The sequence below is a fragment of the Anabrus simplex genome, chromosome 2 (genome assembly GCF_040414725.1).
Source record: "Anabrus simplex isolate iqAnaSimp1 chromosome 2, ASM4041472v1, whole genome shotgun sequence".
In the NCBI taxonomy this organism is placed as follows: Eukaryota; Metazoa; Arthropoda; class Insecta; order Orthoptera; family Tettigoniidae; genus Anabrus; species Anabrus simplex.
In genome coordinates, this window is record NC_090266.1 from 45,416,740 (window position 1) to 45,435,705 (window position 18,966).

The 18,966-nt window shown below is 36.9% G+C and overlaps 1 protein-coding gene across 1 annotated transcript in view; it reads right to left on the reverse strand.

Annotated features, from left to right (window-relative positions):
* The window catches only part of LOC136864935 (neuronal acetylcholine receptor subunit alpha-7), a 1,331,175-nt gene that overhangs the window by 12,884 nt on the left and 1,299,325 nt on the right, over nt 1-18,966 (reverse strand). The window contains exon 8 of the mRNA XM_067142346.2: nt 4,818-4,959. Within this exon, the coding sequence (XP_066998447.1) occupies nt 4,818-4,959 (142 nt within the window). The remainder of the gene's footprint in view (nt 1-4,817; nt 4,960-18,966) is intronic.

The following is an 18,966-nucleotide window of genomic DNA, read 5'->3' on the forward strand; positions in this document are numbered from 1 at the left end:
GTAGATTATTAAAATCAATCAAAGGCATTTATGTTGACAATTGGGCTTCAGTGAGAATTGATGGTAGAATGAGTTCATGGTTCAGGGTACTTACAGGAGTTAGACAAGGCTGTAATCTTTCACCTTTGCTGTTTGTAGTTTATATGGATCATATGCTGAAAGGTATAAAATGGCAGGGAGGGATTCAGTTAGGTGGAAATGTAGTAAGCAGCCTGGCCTATGCTGACGACTTGGTCTTAATGGCAGACTGTGCCGAAAGCCTGCAGTCTAACATCTTGGAACTTGAAAATAGGTGCAATGAGTATGGTATGAAAATTAGCCTCTCGAAGACTAAATTGATGTCAGTAGGTAAGAAATCCAACAGAACTGAATGTCAGATTGGTGATACAAAGCTAGAACAGGTCGATAATTTCAAGTATTTAGGTTGTGTGTTTTCCCAGGAAGGTAATATAGTAAGTGAGATTGAATCAAGGTGTAGTAAAGCTAATGCAGTGAGCTCGCAGTTGCGATCAGCAGTATTCTGTAAGAAGGAAGTCAGCTCCCAGACGAAACTGTCTTTACATCGGTCTGTTTTCAGACCAACTTTGCTTTATGGGAGCGAAAGCTGGGTGGACTCAGGATATCTTATTCATAAGTTAGAAGTAACAGACATGAAAGTAGCAAGAATGATTGCTGGTACAAACAGGTGGGAACAATGGCAGGAGGGAACTCGGAATGAGGAGATAAAGGCTAATTTAGGAATGAACTCGATGGATGAAGCTGTACGCATAAACCGGCTTCGGTGGTGGGGTCATGTGAGGCGAATGGAGGAGGATAGGTTACCTAGGAGAATAATGGACTCTGTTATGGAGGGTAAGAGAAGTAGAGGGAGACCAAGACGACGATGGTTAGACTCTGTTTCTAACGATTTAAAGATAAGAGGTATAGAACTAAATGAGGCCACAACACTAGTTGCAAATCGAGGATTGTGGCGACGTTTAGTAAATTCTCAGAGGCTTGCAGACTGAACGCTGAAAGGCATAACAGTCTATAATGATAATGTATGTAATGTATGTATGTATGTATGTAATAATAATAATAGTAATAATAATAATAATAATAATAATAATAATAATAATAATAATAATAATAATAATAATAATAATAATAATAATAATCGGAGCATCACATAAATTTAAGAGTTCGAATCTTGTACAATTTATAACAGTTCTTGCTTTGAGTTTTTATTTTGCAAGCTGTTACGAATGAGTAATAATGTAGTTTGGCTTACAAGGGAACTATTTGTGTTGGTCCTATTAAAATGTGGGTGAATCATCTTACTGAAAAATAGCAGGGTGTCTCGGAACAGTTAACTGATGATGATTTTGAATGACGTTGTGTATGCATTGTAGAAATACACTGCTAGTTTTATTTTAAATTTACTTAAAACACTTTAAATGCTCTTTTGAGGCCATAAAAAGAATTTCACGCTGTACAAACCTATTTTACTGACACGTACTGTACCGATGTATGAATATATAAAATTTATTAGAGTTTTAATACTCCTGTATCATTTATAATGGAAACTAAAAAAATAATATGTAGTATGAAATCTTGGCCATCAAAGTACAAGGGTAATCCCAAAAATAAGGTCTCCATTTTTTTTATAAATCAGAACTCTGTTCCTGTGGCTGTTGGTCACAATATTGTGAAGAGTGTTTCCCGCGCTCACATAAAAACATGCGCACGCCGCGCTGAGGCACTCAGTCTTCGCTTGGCAGCCGTTGAGAATGGAGCTCCCGTTGGATGTTACTGCCGAGTGCGAAGTGTGCGCGGTTATTCGGTTTTGAACGCAAAATGTACTGAACCGATTGAAATCCATCGCCAATTGACAGAAGCCGTGCATGGATGTCAAAAATGTTCGTAAGTGGTGTAAAGAGTTTGTAGCCAGTCGGACTGAAACTCACGACGAACAAAGGAGCGGGAGACCGTCAATTTCCTTCGAGACAGTCTTGAAGGTTGAGCAAATCATGCGTGAAGATCGGCGGAATCACCCTGGATGATCTCTGCACTTTGGTTCCTGAGGTATCCCGAAGCGCCGCTTGCAGAATTTTAAGGGAATAGTTGAAATACCGGAAGGTGTGCGCAAGATGGGTGCCACACATGCTGACTGAAGACCACATGCAGCAACGAGTTGATTCTTCCCGCGCATTTCTTCAACGCTTTGCAGCCGAAGAGGATTCCACTTTACACCTGAGACCAAGCAACAATCACGCCAGTGGCGGCATCCCTCTTCGCCAAAGCCGCGAAAATTCAAGCAAACACATTTGGCTGGAAAGCGATTCAGCACCGACGAAGAGCTGAAATATGAGGTTCACAACTTCCTGAACAGCATGGCGGCGAGCTGGTATGACATGGGCATAAAAAAACTGTCACAGCGTCTACAAAGTGCATCGACCATAATGGTTATAATGTAGAAAAATAGCTGAATGTTCAGGCTGTAAAATGATGTAAACGCTTGTAGAAATAAACAGGTCTATGTATTTATAAAAAATAGGAGACCTTACTTTTGGGATTACCTTCGTATAAACATGCATGCTATTAATATTATATTTTATGAGCACAAACAAGGAAACTGCCAGATCCCTGTTCAGAAACGTCATTTTGTCATGCGCGTGGACATTCTGTGTAACAATGGCAGGCTTGCAGTGATGTTTTGATGTGTTAATTGATCACTCTACCAAGTTTCATTGCAGTTAATGCCTTTGATACACCAGGTTTCATTTGAAACAGTTCACATCACGACTAACAAGTCGCACTGAACTCCGCATAGCCATCTGATGTACTCACTCCATGCTGAAAGGACTCGTTATGAACTCGCAACTGTCTCATAAAGGCACGCGTTGACTCGCAACTGACTCACTCATGACTGACTGTGTGTCGCTGTCTACATAGGCCAACGGGAGATTCTAGTAGTTTCCACTTCCAGATCATTCTGGGTGCCTGCTCTTTTCTTAAAAAGCTTCCAGCTTCTTCTAGGAGCTTCCTTACTACGAACCTCAAAAATTCGCCGGCGCCATTGTTTTTCTGGCTACTTGCCAACCCACACCGAAGCCACTCTGTCGATTTTGTCTTCTCTCGCCCGTTCTCCTGTAACATCATTGTTACAATATATTTGGGCAATCAAGGCTTACAGAAGTTGAGACGTATAGACGTTTAAGGTATCCTCTACGGGCAACTCGACCAATACCCGCTGCAGCAAATCCGTCAGTTGGTGCATGTACTTTCTATGGATGAGTAGAAGTGGATATCACAGCTCATTCCATCATATCCAAAACATGTTGAATGTGGTCACATTTTGGTTTGTTCTGAGGTCAGGGCATTGTAGAGAATTCCTTGGTTTGTTCCTTTAACCACTCTTTAGTGATGCGAGCCTGGTGGCATGGTTCACTGTCCTGGTGAAACATGGCGCGGTAGTCAGGATTGATGGCCTGAAATTTAATGATGCAGAAGGTCAGATAATGTATTTCTGTAGCGTTCGCTATTCAAGGATTGTGGCACGATGAGAAACGGTCCAATAGAGAACTAGGAGATCGTTCCTCGGACACTGCCACTGAACATCGATGGTGCATCCTGAGGATGCGTCTTCATGTGGTTTATGCCGGATGTAGATCCGACCATACACATACTTCAGCAAGAAATGGGACCTGTTACTCGAGACAACCTTCTTCGATGCGTCCAAGGTCCATTAATGCTTGTGTGAGGCGTTGTTTGCTAAAATGGAGAGTCAGCGGGGTCAGTATGGTTGTCTATAGGTACGGAATGACATTCAACGCAAGGTAAGAGTATATTGCATAGTTACTGTCAACATTTCTGGTATTTGCCCGCTGTTGTAATTGTGAGTCATGTTTTCAACTATGGTACATCAATGCTGAGAAATCAGATGGAATATTTGACACTGGCCTTTCGAATCAACCACACGTTACCGGTGCTGTGTGATCTTGTACAGGATGTCCTCCCATGGTAACCCCACTCTTGGAAAACTTTTGTGCGGCTGTTTCTTAGATAATGGCATTACACATCTGGCCCAACTATGTGTCACCGAGCTCAATAGCTACAGTCGCTTAAGTGCGGCCAGTATCCAGTATTCGGGAGAGAGTGGGTTCGAACCCCACTGTCATCTGCCCTTAAGATGGTTTTACGTGGTTTCCTATTTTCGCACCGGGCAAATGCTGGTGATGTACCTTAATTAAGGCCACGGACGCTTCCTTCTGACTTCTAGCCCTTACCTATCCCATTGTCGCAGTATGACCTATCTGTGTTGGTGCGACGTAAAGCAACTTGTAAAAAAAGCCCTATCTGTCCACGGTTAAATTCGCTGAAGTCACCCTATTTACCAATGATTGACAAATGTTACTTTCTGCTATGCAGAGGAGCGATCCGCACGCTAGTAGTATGATCACCATGGGGTATCGTGTCATAACTCATAAGATGTCACGCATCAGGTGTTCCTTATGCGCTGTGTTGGTGGTGCACCTGGGTACATTCATCGGCTACAATATTGCAGCCGTGATTTTGTACATAACTCATTTTTGTATAGATTTCTATTAAAGTTACATTCTTATGAATTAAGTTGCTGTAGGAATATAATCACTAAATAAAATCGTTTATATTTTGAGTACCGGTGACTAAAGTTCATGGCGTCCTTTTCAAGGTCATTGGCTCCTGCGCTTAAGTGATTCTAGCACCAACCCTCCAAAAATAGATAAATAATACAGTATTTATCAAAAACACACAAATGAATACGGGAGTAAATTAACAATTCTAAATAGATTTACCTGGTGTGGAATCAGTTCTGCAGCGACGTGGAAGAAATCGAGGTGACATTTGTTGAGGTTCTGGGAAGTCGTTGTCATCTATCGTCCATTTATCGGGAGGCCGGAGACAGTCAAGTCTTGTACCTGTCCGTGGATTGACATCCTAAAATAAATACAGATAACATACAAGAATACTGAATTATGAGGAGTGTTAGGAGAAAAGGGTAACTGTATATTTGTGGTCATTGAGAATTACTTATGTTCAAGTAGGCTTACTGTGTTGACAACAAATGAAGCGAAGACGAATTACTGTACTTTATTCACCAGTAACTCTCGAGGAATGAATTATATCTCTAGAAACGGTTTAACCCCTGTACAAGGTTACTTCCTAAGAGTTAACACGAGGTACCGGTAATTGATATTGCTGCTTATAAATCTCGTATTTTGTCCCGTATTGTCTCAACGCAACTAAGATTAAGTTATAAGGAGATTCCCACTTTCCAATACTTGTCAATTTCTTATAAGAGTTTTATTGTTTACATGGAATAATCTAGCTTAATCTCTAGGTGTATACTAAGTAGATAGAACATGTTTCGTTCCGATTATGGAACACCTTCAGCTAAAAGAATAAACAAAATGGCAAGACAATTAAAACACATATAATGATTATGGTGATGAAATAAAATGTTCATTCATGTTGGGTAAAATTTCCAACAAGTCAATGTCCAAGTAATGAAGTAAAATCGGCGTAAGGGGTCTTCTTTATGCTGGAGACGTGTATACTTGTTGATCTTGAAGATAAAATTAGTAATATAAAATATTTTGTTAGAGTATGGTTGTCGGGGAACTCTTGTAAACAACCGTAGTTGAAGTTGAGTTTTGGAGTTAGACTGTTAAAATGTGTCTGAAACAAGAAGAAATTAAGTAAGGAGGGAGATATTTTAAATAAGAAAACCTTGTAAGAATGTATGTTAGTGAGGTATAAAAGGATATATGAAACTGTTTTTACCTCACAGTCGGTCGTATTTTATTTAGCGTCCTCCCTTACGTCGTAACGTCAACTGACTGAGTTCTATGAGTGTGTGAGGAGCTTGCAGTAAGCGAGGAGAAGCGGAAGGAGAGGTAGGGGAAGTGGGAGAAGCAGGGAGAATGTTGTGTAAGGTGAAGCTAACTGAGAAGTGGTGTTGTTGATAGGGAGAGGAAACGGAAGGAGAAGGGAATGTTGTGTAGGTTGGAGCTAACATTAACATCGAACCCAATTCAACTTTTCACCTTCCAACTAAGAATCTGACGTTGTTTTTGAGGACAAAGAGTTACAGATCATCAACAAAGGACCCAAACATAATTGGTCTAGTCCATATAATCAAAAGCAATACATAACAACCATTGCCGAAGTGGAACGAGTCATAGCTCAGCTCCCAGTAGACCAACAACTTGAAACTAAATTCGAACTCAAAAAGAAACTTCCAGAATTATTTAAAGATCAGAAAGATAACATGCTCCATTTACCTTCTAAAGACATTAAAGACTTAAAAAATAAAAGATAATGACCTTATAATCACAAAGGCGGATAAAGGTAATGTAATACCAATATAAATGGTCCGTTATTGGGCATTATAAATTTTCCAGCTAACTCATTCCAGGTTGCAATCGCTTCGCCCTCGTGTGCTAGGTTGGGCTCATCAGTTGGTACGTAGCACACCTACCAAGACGCTGGCTAGTGCATACCGTGGAGGCCACAGTGTAGGCTACTTGGAGCCACCGGCAGTGCCTATGCACTATGAGAGACTTTGTCTCTTTACCAAAAATTGATGCCTGCTTGGCTATCAGATGGTACAGATGTTGATTCCCACAGGGAATCTGAAATATTTGTCCCGAATGAGTAAATTTATAATACCAATATAAATGGTCCGTTATTGGACATTATAAATTTTCCAGCTAACTCATTCCAGGTTGCCAGCGCTTCGCCCTCGTGTGCTAGGTTGGGCTCATCAGTTGGTACCTAGCCCACCTACCAAGACGCTGGCTAGTGCATACCATGGGGGCCACTGAGTAGACTACTTGGAGCCACCGGCAGTGCCTATGCACTGTGAGAGACTTTGTCTCTTTACTAAAAATTGATGCCTGCTTGGCTATCAGATGATATAGATGTTGATTCCCATAGGGAATCTGAAATATTTGTCCCGAATGAGTAAATTTATAATACCAATATAAATGGCCTGTTATTGGACATTATAAATTTTCCAGCTAACTCATTCCACCCAGCGGTTTGGTAGGTGTGCTAGTTACCAACTGATGAACCCAACCTAGCACACGAGGGCGAAGCGCTGGCAACCTGGAATGAGTTAGCTGGAAAATTTATAATGTCCAATAACGGACCATTTATATTGGTATTATAAATTTACTCATTCGGGACAAATATTTCAGATTCCCTATGGGAATCAACATCTATACCATCTGATAGCCAAGCAGGCATCAATTTTTGGTAAGGAGACAAAGTCTCTCATAGTGCATAGGCACTGCCGGTGGCTCCAAGTAGCCTACACAGTGGCCTCCACGGTATGCACTAGCCAGCGTATTGGTAGGTGTGCTACATACCAACTGATGAGCCCAACCTAGCACACGAGGGCGAAGCGATAGCAACCTGGAATGAGTTAGCTGGAAAATTAATAATGCCCAATAACGGTCCATTTATATTGGTATTATAAATTTACTCATTCGGGACAAATATTTCGGATTCCCTATGGGAATCAACATCTATATCAAAAAGATAATGTGTCGGTTATCATGCACAAAAAAGAGTACATAGAAAAAATCAAAGCATTTTCTCTGATAATACTTTAACTAAAATGAAGAAAGACCCGACTAACTCTGTCCAAAGAAAATTAAAACAAATACTTAAAAACATTAATTTCATCTTTAATGAGAATGAAATATCAAGCTTAATTAACACGACACCAAGACTACCGACAGCAAGAGCTTTGCCTAAGATACACCAACCTGACACGCCCACAAGACCAATTATTAACTTTAAAAACAGCCCCACCTACAAAACCTCTTAAACATATGAATAGTTTTCTAAAAACGTACTATACTTTCCAAAGTGGAACCACAATCAGTAATTCAATAGAAATTTGTAAAATGGTTAAGAACACTAAATTAAAACAATCTTTCACCTTGAACTCCTTCGACGTTACTAATATTTATTCTATCATCCCCACAAAAGAATAGATATAATTAAGAACAACTTAAGGACACATAAGAAACTTGGTAACCATGAAATAGAAGAATTTATGCTGCTCCTAGAATTTACCCTTAACAATAATCACTTTTCCTTCAATAACACAGTATAATCAACAGAGAGGTCTCCCAATAGGATCCTCAGCGTCAGGCATCCTTGCTGAAATATACTTAAATATACATGGATTATTTAGAAAAACAAAAAATATTAAATGAAGGAAAAGGTATTATTATCTGGCTACGGTTTGTTGATGACATTTTTGTAATTATAGATGAACAAATCAATACTAACGCTAATTTAATAGACGAAATCAACAATTTAGACCCTTTCATAAAATTCACATTAGAAACGGAGAACAATAAAGAACTAAATTTCCTGTATTTAACAGTCGAAAGAAAAGAAGAAAATTTATCCTTTTCAATTTTTAGAAAACCGACCCAAACTATAAATACCATACGAAAAGATTCATACCATCCTGAGGCATATAAAAGGAGATCCTTTTCAAGCATGTTAAATAGAGCCTTTAACATTCCCTTGTCAATTAACGATCTCCGAAAGAAATTAATCTCATTCACAAAATAGCGATAAGAAACGGACACACAAAACATTACGTAGATAGATTAATAAATAAAATGAAGAATAAACCTCAAACGCAGCTGATAAAAGAACATAAAAAACTTTGCCACTTTCACTTATAATAATGGGAACATTTACCAGATTACTAATATTTTTAAGAAACTTAATTTCAAAATTGCTTTTCGCACCAATAATAAAAATCAACGTTTAATTTTCAATCACCGAAGCATTACAAGTAATAACAGATATTTAAATTCGGTGATATAATAAACTTAAATGTGCAAATTGTGCCAATTCATACATTGGACAAACAGGACGTAACTTCTTAGTAATATACCAGGAACATATTAATGCTGAGAAACACAGGAAATACTCGGCCATGAGCCTTCATATAACTGGATATAGACATAATTTTACGACAATAGAAAGGGACTTGACCATTCTGCGAACGTTAAACAAATGTAAATTTATGAGTATTTTGGAGAATATCTATATTGAGATTGATCAGAAACAAAACCCCAGCCAGAACATTAACGAAATAATGGAGAATATCAATATATTGCTAGAAGAGGCTACCGAATTAGACTCATCTAGAAAAGCCATAAAAAGGATCCGGAAAATATCCCACACATCTCCTTTCAGTTAGCTCCACATTACACAACATTCCCCCTACTTCTCCTTACGTTTTCCCTCGCCTATCACAACACCACTTCTCAGTTAACTCCACTCTACACAACATTCCCCCCTGTTTCCCCCACTTCCCCTACCTCTCCTTCCGCTTCTCCTCGCTTACCGTAAGCTCCTCACCCACTCATAGAACTCAGTCAGTTGACGTTACGACGTAAGGGAGGACGCTAAATACAATACGACCGACTGTGTGGTGAAAACAATTTCATATATCCTTTTATACATCACTAACATACATTCTTACAAGGTTTTCTCATTTAAAATATCTCCCTCCTTACTTAATTTCTTCTTGTTACAGACACATTTTAACGGTCTAACTCCAAAACTCAACTTCAACTACGGTTGTTTACAAGAGTTCCACGACAACCATACTCTAAGAAAATATTTTATATTACTAATTTTACCTTCAAGATCAATAAGTATACACGTCTCCAGCATAAAGAAGACCCCTTACGCCGATTTCACTTCGTTACTTGGACACTGACTTGTTGGAAATTTTACCCAACATGAACGAACATTTTATTTCATCACCATAATCATTATATGTGTTTTAATTGTCTTGCCATTTTTGTTTAATCTTTTAGCTGAAGATGTTCCATAATTGGAACGAAACATGTTCTATCAACTTAGTATACACCTAGAGATTAAGCTAGATTATGTCATGTAAACAATAAAACTGTTATAAGAAATGCATTGTATTGGAAGGTGGGAATCTCCTTATAACTTAACCTTAATTGATACTGCTGTTAATGTAGTTTCTGATTTATTGACTTCAAAGGCCCAAGGAACCAAATCATATCAGGGACCTGCATATTATTACATCAGTATTACTTCTGCACATTAATTAATTAAATTCACTGAACACATTACATGGAGAATAGATTTAGAGTAATTCTGACTGTTAAATAGAAATAACAAACAATATTGGTAAATTATTCCAATCCTTAAATTCTCTTATGATAAAAAACACTTGCCCCAATTTGTAGCCCTAAATTGCTACTTTATTTTCATATTGTGATCTTTCCTACTTTAAAAAACACCACTCATCGTTATTCATCTACAAATGTCATTCCACATCATCTCTCTACTGATAGCTTGGAACATACAGCTTATCATAATCGATCATTTTCATGTGCATATTGATACTTGTATTCACAATTACAAAGAATGGGTACTGTCCACCTAATCAGTACTTTATTATGTCTTATTAATATGCAGTACCAGTTTCGACCTTCACAGAGGTCATCTTCAGCTGGTCATGAAATCCAAAGTTAACTTGACGTATAATTTAAAAACTTTACTAAATCTAATGAAGAAAGTCACATGATATGAGTGATGATATTAAAATATACAATGATATTATGTGTCCTTTGGTTTAAAAAAATAAGTGTCGATATTTTATGACATGCACTGTTACTTAAAATTCTGGTGTATACTGTTCGTGAGTATTGTGATAATATAATCTATCAGCTTCATTGTCCGTACTGATAATTTGAGAACACAAGATGAAGGATGAGTTTTCCACCTGATCAATACTTTATTTACAAAATATTTAAAATTATCTACATTAAAACAGTACCGGTTTCGACCCGTAAATAGGTCATCATCAACTGTTGGTGAACCTGCTTAATAGCGATTGTACATAAAACATTACCAAAAACGAATTTAACAAGAATGCCTTATTCTAATATAATACTACTTTTAAGATATATACATGTGGTACAATGAAGTGCTTTGACTATTTGGAGTTCCATTCAAAATCCTATACTGTTGCCAACATTACGTCAAGCAAGATTATATACATATGGTTCAATGAAGTGCTTTGACATGCTGGAGTCCCTTGAATGCCACATATTCCAAAAATTGTATAGCTGATGTTGAAAGTATAGTTCTTATACGAGTGGCGTTTGAAAAGTCCGTGCGAAAATAAAAACTACTTACGAGTTTGGGGTAAACCTTTTTATTTTTAGACATAGTCTCCTTTTAATCTTATAGACTTCGTCCAATGATGTTATAGTTTGTTGATCCCTTCCGAATAATAGGATTTGTCCAAGTATGCAAAATATCCATTAGTGTTTGCAATCACCTCCTCGTTTGAATAAAATCTTTGTCCCGCCAGCCATTTCTTCAAATTGGGGAAGCCAAGTCTGGAGAATAGGTGGGATGTGAAACGAGTTGGAATCCTATTTCCATTAATTTTGCGACCACAACTGCTGAGGTGTGTGCTGGTGCGTTGTCGTAATGGAAAAGGACTTTCTTGTGGGCAAATCGCGGGAGTTTTTCTTGCAGCTCGGTTTTCAAACGGTCCAATAACGATGAATAATATGCACCTGTAATAGTTTTACCCTTTTCCAGGTAGTCGATGAGGATTATCCCTTGCGATTCCCAAAAGACAGTTGCCATAACCTTTCCGGCCGAAGGAGCGGTCTTCACCTTTTTTGTGCAGATTACCCCTTGGTAACCCATTGTTTAGATTGTTGTTTGGTCTCAGGAGTATAGTAATGTATCCGTTTCATCCACAGTGACGAAACGACGCCTAAAGTCCTCCAGATTCTTCTAGAATAGCTGCAAACCATCCTTGCAACACTTCACACGATTCCGTTTTTGGTCAAGCGTGAGCAGTCCCGGCACCCATTTTGCGGATAACTTTCTCATGTCCAAATGTTTATGCAAAATATTATGTACCCGTTCATCGAGATACCCACAGTACTAGCAATCTCACGCACCTTAACTCTTCTGTCATCCATCACCATATCATGGATTTGATCAATAATTTCGGGATTCGTAACCTCCACAGGCCGTCCAGAACGTTCAGAGTCTTGTGCCCATATGGCCAGTCCGAAAATTTTGAAACCACTTATGAACTGTTCTAATAGAAGGTACAGAGTCACCATAATGTTTATCAAGCTTCTCTTTAGTTTCCTGGGGCGTTTGCCTTTCATAAAGTAATTTTTAATCACCACGCGAAATTCTTTTTCGTCCATTTCTTGAAAATCACTCGACTTCCTTGATTCACACGAACGCCAAACACAAGAAAATAGACCAATATGGCTGAAACTTGGTGTGCATTCAATCAAGAGATGCTACTAACTAGACATGACCTCGATATTCACCGGTGGTGCCATCTCTCGGACTTTGCACGGACTTTTCAAACCAATTTCGTAGAATAAAGGATCACTGAGGTTTTGGTGTCAAGTTCAAATATCTATGCAGTATGCCGGCAATATGTCCAACTGTTGTCTAGATACAATCAAGGTGCTTTGTTGGGCTGCAATTTTGCGGGGAACGTAGTAGACTGAGGTTCAGTAGTTTGTTTAACAGGTACTTTTTTGCTAGTTGGTTTACGTCGCACCGACACAGATGCATCTTATGGTGACGATGGGACAGGGAAGGGTTAGGAGTGGGAAGGAAGCGGTCGTGGCCTTAATTAAGGTACAGCCCCAGCATTTTCCTTGTGTGAAAATGGTAAACCACGGAAATTTTACAATGCTTGGTAAAGCTTAAAGTTCCACCTATTCAATACATTATCATAATGGTCTGTTTAGAACATCACATATTTATTTAACTTATTGTAAAATACATCTTTGGGACCGGTTTCGGCAATCCACTATGCCATCATCAGCCATTGAAAGTTTAATAGCAAGGAATATTCCAAAAAGTAAAAATATGCTATAGAATCAGTATAGAATGTATGCTTGGCATACTTTTAACAGCAAGTCCTATTCTACATGAAAAGCATTAAAAATAGCTAGATAACATTGACCCATTGTACTATACAAATAACATGTCGTTTTTGAATACAGTATTATTTGGTGCGTCTAAAATTATTTTTGTATATGATTAAAAAAGTCTATGATTTGGTGTAGCTTATGTAGAAGAAATTTTATATGAAATTGATAAGTGATTCTACAAAGCATTTGCCATTTTAAACCACAGTTTTTTAACAGCAAGTCCTATTCTACATGAAAAACGTTATAAATGGCTAGATAACATTGACCCATTGTATTATACAGGTACATGTCTTTTTTAAAAATACAGTATTATTTGGTGCGTCTAAAATTGTTTTTTAGGTGATTGAAAAAGTCTATAATTTGGTGTAGTTGATGTACAGGAAGTTCATATAAAATTGATAAATGATTCTACAAAACATCTGCCATTATTAAAGCACAGTTTTTGGTTCCTCATGATATGTGACTTATACTGTTTGATAATATATACAGGTTCCTCTTTCTTAAAAATTATTGACAAAACAGTCTATGTTTGACTAATGTAAGGAGTAGCAGGTTTCTGATATGTTTAATCTTATTTTAGTATTTGAACCTTGCTTCATAGTCCAGACATTCAGCATTTGTTCCTCACTCTCTCTACACGCTGTTACATTCAACCTGAGGTCCGTGCTGGTTCGAGATTAATACTAATTACTGCCCACTTCCACCTGGCATATAAAATAATATTCAAGATCTCAACCATAGTTTCGGCCTCAGCCATACAGTTATTTATCTTGAAAAAATACTACGAAGCAAGGTTCAGATACTAAAATAAGGTTAAACATATCAGAAATCTGCTACTCCTTATATTAGTCAAACATAGACTGTTTTGTCAATAATTTTTAAGAAAGAAGAACCTGTATATATTATCAAACAGTATAAGTCGCATATCATGAGGAACCAAAAAACTGTGCTTTAATAATGGCAGATGTTTTGTAGAATAATTTATCAATTTTATATGAACTTCCTGTACATCAACTACACCAAATTATAGACCTTTTCAATCACCTAAAAACAATTTTAGACGCACCAAATAATACTGTATTTTTAAAAAGACATGTACCTGTATAATACAATGGGTCAATGTTATCTAGCCATTTATAATGTTTTTCATGTAGAATAGGACTTGCTGTTAAAAAACTGTGGTTTAAAATGGCAAATGCTTTGTAGAATCACTTATCAATTTCATATAAAATTCCTTGTAGATAAGCTACACCAAATCATAGACTTTTTTATTCATATACAAAAATAATTTTAGACGCACCAAATAATACTGTATTCAAAAACGACATGTTATTTGTATAGTACAATGGGTCAATGTTATCTAGCTATTTTTAATGTTTTCATGTAGAATAGGACTTGCTGTTAAAAGTATGCCAAGCATACATTCTATACTGATTATATAGCATATTTTTACTTTTTTGAATGTTCCTTGCTATTAAACTTGCAATGGCTGATGATGGCATAGTGGATTGCCGAAACCGGCCCCTAAGATGTATTTTACAATAAGTGAAATAAATATGTGATGTTCTAAACAGACCATTATGATAATGTATTGAATAGGTGGAACCTTTAGCTTTACCAAGGAGTGTAAAATCTTGAGTCAATAGGACAAAAAATGAAGTTTTTAATACTAAATAAACCACGGAAAACCATTTTCAGGGCTTCCGGCAGTGGGGTTCGAACCTACTATCTCCCGAATACTAGATACTGGCCGAACTTAAGCGATTAACAGGTAGTATGTTCATTCTTATTGTATGTTGTTGCTGATACAAACCTAAGAAAGACTACGCACTTTTTACCTTTAATAACACCCACATCCACCCCATAACTAATATTTTCAAAAGACACAATCAAAGAATAGCTTGCAGAACCACACGTAACAATGCTTCCATTTTACATAACACTAAATCTGTCAACGTAAACAACAAATACAGCCACTCAGGAGTGTGCCGCATAAAATGTAACGATTGTGAAGCCAGCTACATTGGACGCACCGGCAGATGTTTTCCTATTCGGTACAGCGAACACGTCAAAGCCACTAAATATAATCGTTTTTCATCCATAGGGCAACATGTTGACGAGCACAAGCATAGGTTAACTAATATCGAGAATGATATGGAAGTTTTAAACATTAACCTCACAGGCCCATTACTCAATATAATGGAAGATTCTTATATCAATATGGACCAATACGCTAATCCCAACCTCAACTTAAATGAAATCACAGATATAACAAAAATTCTCTTCAACACAGCCATTCCCATTCTAAAAGACACATTTTTAAAAAGAATCAACAGACACAAACCCACACACAACCCAAAAGACACACCCTACTCCACCCCACCCCCTCCCCACCACCTCTCAATCTGAACACTCCGACAGCCACATGACGTACACGCAAGAGTGTGCAGCACACTCCCGACTATACTTGAAGACATATCCAGCTCACACGTAAGTAACACACACTCTATAGCACACAAATCATTTAGCAGGCACTCTCTATCAGTTATTCTAATTCTTACTTCCTTTTTCTTTCTCAGATTTTTGAATTTACCTGAGCATAAATTGCACGTTATAAATTTCATATTAGAGCCCGTATTGTCAAAGTATCAACTTGTGAAAATTTAGATTTTGTAATTCCACCTTTACAATACAGTAATTGTCTTTATTAAAAAGACTACATTAAATTTCACAAGCTGAGCATAAATGCAAGTATGAAGAGGGGAGCTCTATCAACCTACTTTATTTAATTTCAAAATTTCATCCATAGCATGATATGCCTCAACAAGGATCCTGAAAGCTTGCATGTATCAGCAACAACATGCACTAAGTATGAACATAGTACCTGTTAAACAAACTACTGAACCTCAGTCTACTACATTCCCCGCAAAATTGCGGCCCAACAATGCACCATGATTGTATCTATACAACAGTTGGACATAATGCTGGCATACTGCATAGACATTAGAACTTGACACCAAAACCTCAGTGATCCTTTATTCTATAAAAACTATATTTTCAACCTCAGCTATTCAATTTTTGGAATATGTGGCATTCGAAGGACTCCAGCATGCCAAAGCACTTCATTGTACCATATGTATATAATCTTGTTTGACGTAATGTTGGCAACAGTATAGATTTTTGAATGGAACTCCAACTAGTCAAAGCCTTATATTTGTACCATATGTATATATCTCAACAGTAGTATTATATTAGAATAAGGCATTCTTGTTAAATTAGTTTTTAGTAATGTTTTATGTACAATCGCTATTAAGCAGCTTCACCAATAGCTGATGATGACCTATTTACGGGTCGAAATCGGTACTGTTTAATGTAGATAATTTTAAACATTTTGTAAATAAAGTATTGATTAGGTGAAAAATTCATCTTTCATACTTGTGTTAGTAACAGATAATTTGTTAAAATACAATTTTACACTTAAAATGTTTATAGCATTCTTGATGTACACTTTGGAGTTTAATTCATGTTGGTAAATCGTTGCATACGTTCATGGATATGTTTGTACCAAGCATTCTACAATATTCCAACATATGGATGTGATAAAAACTACTAACATATAGTACATTAAAATACGATGTTCTATAACATAAAATGTTCACAGTATTCTTGCAGTACACTTTGGAGTTATATTAATGTTGGTAAAGCATGCGTACGTTTACAGATATGTTTGTACCAAGCATTCTAGAATGTTCAATGTTGTGAATTGTTTATACTGCACGTTCATACAGTTGAGAATGTTGGATGATTTACATCGAAATATTGTGGTGTGTCATTAGTTTCCTTGGTACCAATTTCGTTATAAAATATTGAATAGGTGCAGATGCTACGACCTTGTAGTTGTGTTGTTGGACATGCTAGTAATATAGTACTGTTGACTGGTTGATGTGTACAGTTAGGGAGCACGTCGTGCTATATTACTAGCATGTCTAACAACGCAACTACAAGGAGGGAGTATCTGCACATATTCAATATCTTATAACGAGATTGGTACCAATCAATCAATCAATCAATCAATCAATCAATCAATCAATCAATCAATCAATCAATCAATCAATCAATCAATCAATCAATCAATCAATCAATCAATCAATCAATCAATCAATCAATCAATCAATCAATCAATCAATCAATCAATCAATCAATCAATCAATCAATCAATCAATCAATCAATCAATCAATCAATCAATCAATCAATCAATCAATCAATCAATCAATCAATCAATCAATCAATCAATCAATCAATCAATCAATCAATCAATCAATCAATCAATCAATCAATCAATCAATCAATCAATCAATCAATCAATCAATCAATCAATCAATCAATCAATCAATCAATCAATCAATCAATCAATCAATCAATCAATCAATCAATCAATCAATCAATCAATCAATCAATCAATCAATCAATCAATCAATCAATCAATCAATCAATCAATCAATCAATCAATCAATCTCTGCATTTAGGGCAGGTGCCCAGGTGGCAGATTCCTTATCTGTTGTTTTCCTAGACTTTTCTTAAATGATTTCAAATAAATTGGAAATTTATTGGACATCTCCCTTGGTAAGTTATTCCAATCCTTAACTCCCTTTCCTATAAATGAATATTTGCCCCAATTTGTCCTCTTGAATTCCAACTTTATCTTCATATTGTGATCTTTCCTACTTTTAAAGACGCCACTCAAACTTATTCGCCTACTAATGTCATTCCACGCCATCTCTCCGCTGACAGCTCTGAACATACCACTAACAAGTAACAAGTAACAAGTCTCATTATTTTTCCGTATTGAATATGACATTAGGCATAGGATTTCAAGGATAATTTAATAAAAACCACCTATTCAATACTTTCCACGTTTAATGTGGTTTGAATCTACATGAATTTATGTAGACTTATACATTCATGCATATTTAAACCACATATAAATTCATGTAGATTCAAACCACATTAAACGTGGAAAGTATTGAATATGTGGTTTTTATTAAACTATCTTTTAAATCCTATGCCTTACATATCACTTAGTCAAGCAGCTCATCTTCTTTCTCCCAATTCTTCCCAGCCCAAGCTTTGCAGAGTTTTTGTAATGCTACTCTTTTGTCGGAAGTCACCCAGAAAAAATCAAGCTGCTTTTCTTTTGATTTTTTCCAGTTCTTGAATCAGGTAATCCTGGTGAGGGTCCCATACACTGGAATCATATTCTAGTTGGGGTCTTACCAGAGACTTATATGCCCTCTCCTTTACATCCTTACTACAACCCCTAAACACCCTCATAACCATGTGCAGAGATTTGTACCCTTTATTTACAATCCTATTTATGTGATTACCCCAATGAAGATCTTTCCTTATATTAAGACCTGGACACTTACAATGATCCCCAAAAGGAACTTCACCCCATTAACGCAGTAATTAAAACTGAGAGGACTTTTCCTATTTGTGAAACTCACAACCTGATTTTTAACCCCGTTTATGAACATATCATTGCCTGCTGTACATCTCACAACATTATCGAGGTCATTTTGCAGTTGCTCACAATCTTGTAACTTATTTATTACTCTATACAGAATAACATCATCTGCAAAAAGCTTTACCTCTGATTCCACTGCTTTACTCATATCATTTATATATATAAGAAAACATAAAGGTCCAATAATACTGCCCTGAGGAATTCCGCTCTTAATTATTAGAGGGTCAGATAAAGCTTTGCCTACTCTAATTCTCTGAGATCTATTTTCTAGAAGTATAGCCACCCATTCATTCATTTGTCTAGTCCAATTGCACTCATTTTTGCCAGTAGTCTTCCATGATCCACCCTATGAAATGCTTCAGACAGGCCAATCGCAATATAGTCCATTTGACCTCCTGAATCCAAGATAT